The sequence below is a fragment of the Clinocottus analis genome, unplaced genomic scaffold (genome assembly GCF_023055335.1).
Source record: "Clinocottus analis isolate CAN_PGR_092001 unplaced genomic scaffold, fCliAna1.0.p SCAF_5, whole genome shotgun sequence".
NCBI lineage: Eukaryota > Metazoa > Chordata > Actinopteri > Perciformes > Cottidae > Clinocottus > Clinocottus analis.
The window spans coordinates 22,845,680-22,848,179 of record NW_027176207.1 but is presented as its reverse complement, the minus strand read 5'-3'; the positions used below and the strand labels follow the sequence as shown (position 1 = coordinate 22,848,179).

At 50.9% G+C, this 2,500-nt stretch overlaps 1 protein-coding gene across 5 annotated transcripts in view; it reads left to right on the top strand.

The window, feature by feature from the left end:
• The window catches only part of strn3 (striatin, calmodulin binding protein 3), a 13,419-nt gene that overhangs the window by 993 nt on the left and 9,926 nt on the right, over positions 1-2,500 (top strand). For 2 of the 5 annotated variants that reach the window (XR_011079960.1, XM_068600100.1), the window contains exons 2-7: positions 760-863; positions 971-1,044; positions 1,186-1,261; positions 1,343-1,742; positions 1,844-1,979; positions 2,124-2,263. Coding sequence is in view for 4 of the 5 variants with exons in the window: in XM_068600100.1 (XP_068456201.1) it covers positions 760-863; positions 971-1,044; positions 1,186-1,261; positions 1,343-1,742; positions 1,844-1,979; positions 2,124-2,263 (930 nt within the window). In the remaining variant the exon portion in view is untranslated. The remainder of the gene's footprint in view (positions 1-759; positions 864-970; positions 1,045-1,185; positions 1,262-1,342; positions 1,743-1,843; positions 1,980-2,123; positions 2,264-2,500) is intronic. The other 3 variants (XM_068600102.1, XM_068600103.1, XM_068600101.1) reach the window with 3 other exon arrangements.

Below are 2,500 nucleotides of genomic sequence, written 5' to 3'. Positions count from 1 at the left end.
TGCTCATAGATGATGTCATAGATGTAAAATGTCTCCTGACCAATCAGCTGATGGACCTCAGGGATCCTCAGGCGTTACCATGACAACACGTAGAGCCTCTCCCGCCTCGTAGCCCGGAGGTCAAAGGTCACGAGTTCACCTGGAGAGGAGCCACCTGTCGGTGTTCTAGTACAGAGAGCAGAGCGCTGGTGAGGCCTGCTGATCCGGCTAAAAGTAGACCTCTCACTCTCTCTCTCTCTCTCTCTCTCTCTCTCTCTCTGTGTGTGTGGGAATGCCCCCCCTCTGTTGAGCCCTGTTTGTCATCCTGGTATATCTGCCGGTGAACTCACCCCCTTCATCATCATCATCATCATCACCCGGTGCTGTGACTTCACTCCCTGAGGAGCGCTTGATTCATGCTCACCAGGTGCACGGTGGGGGGGGGGGGGGGTCTAATGATGTGTGGAGAGACTTGTGACCAGCTGACAAACAAACACATCTTTAGAACACACAACTGAGTGAACGTAGTTGAACATGAACAGATATGACACGCTGTTATGCAAATATATTTATAAATGTATACACACGGTGTGTTCAGGCTCTGAGGCCGAGGTAGAGAGAGAGAGTCACATTGTGTCAAGTCACCTCTGTTTTCATCTCCATCTCACACTTTGACAGCTGGTTCCTTCTGACACTTTTCTTGTGTGTGTGTGTGTGTGTGTGTGTGTGTGTGTGTGTGTGTGTGTGTGTGTGTGTGTGTGTGTGTGTGTGTGTGTGTAGGCCAGGATAGCGTTCCTGCAGGGCGAGAGGAAAGGTCAGGAGAACCTGAAGAACGACCTGGTGAGGAGGATCAAGATGCTGGAGTACGCTCTGAAGCAGGAACGGTGAGAGAGGACGCCCTGCAGTGGGCCGAGATAGAGAGAGATATTTATACTTGTATATTTGTACTTGTATATTTATACTTGTATATCTGTTTGTGTTTCCTCCTCAGAGCTAAGTACCACAAGTTAAAATACGGAACAGAGCTCAACCAAGGAGAGATGAAGATGCCAAGCTTTGAATCAGGTAGGAGACTTCCTGCTTTAGGCTCCTCCTCTTCCTCCTCCCATGATACTGACGCTTCCTGTATTGATCTTGTATTGATCTTGTATTGATCCTGTATTGATCCTGTATTGATCCTGTATTGATCTTGTATTGATCCTGTAGAAACCAAAGACTCGGAGGTCTCGGTTCCCGCCAACAGTCAGCTGACCTGGAAACAAGGGAGACAGCTGCTGCGCCAGTAAGAACCTGAGCCCTGCAGACCAGAACCAGGACCAGAACACCAGCAGAGAGCTAAACCCAGTGTGTGTGGTGTGTTCAGGTACCTGCAGGAGGTGGGCTACACGGACACCATCCTGGACGTCCGCACTCAGAGGGTTCGCTCTCTGCTCGGCCTGTCGGGCTCCGAGCAGAACGGTTCTGTGGAGAACAAGAACCTGCAGCACCTGATCAACGGGACGGAGCGGCGCAAGGACGGCAAGAGGTACACACACACACGCACACACACACACACACACATATACATACACATATATACATACACACACACACACACACAGCGGCTCACCTCTGCTGCGTTCAGGAGTCCAGGTGACGTTCTGGAGACGTTCAACTTTCTGGAGAGCGCCGAGGACAGCGACGAAGACGAAGACGAGGAGGGAGACCTGATGGACGACATCACCACGGACACACACCACCGAGCCAAGAAGCACAAGGCCAAGGTACACACACACACACACACACACACACACCACCCTAATTGTATTTACTTCTCCTTGATGTGGCCTCCTCCTCCCCTCTTCATCATCTTCCTCCTCCTCAGGTGGGGAATGAAGGCTTGGCCTCGGAGGACGACGCCGACACGGAGGAGGCTCTGAAGGAGTTTGACTTCCTGGTGACGGCGGAGGACGGAGAGGGAGCGGGGGAGGCGCGCAGCTCTGGAGACGGGACGGAGTGGGGTGAGGCACTTCCTGTTTGTGGAGAGACACTTCCTGTTTGTGGGGGACACTTCCTGTTTGTGGGGGACACTTCCTGTGATGACATAACCTTTAAACCCTTCCTGACATCATAATGTAACTTTAGCTAACGCTCCTGTCCGTCAGCAGCGGAGCCCCTCCCCTTCCCGCCCGGCGGGGGCAAGTCCTTCCTGTTGGGGTCGGACGACGTGCTGGAGAGCGTGCTCGGCCTGGGCGACCTCGCCGACCTCACGGTCACCAACGACGACACGGACTACGGCTACGACGTAAGACCCGAGTGCTGCGTTCATGTGTTCACGTGTTCATGTGTTCATAATAATGAACATACTAAAAACAAAGAGGCATTCACTCATTCATTTACTGTATGCTTTGAATCCTCATTGTTAGTTTAAATAATATTATTGCTCATGGGCATTTGGTTTAAAGTCATGGACATTTTGTGAAGTTATGAAAATTGTGAAAAGTTATGGACTTTTTTTTTTTTTTAATTATGAAAATTTTGT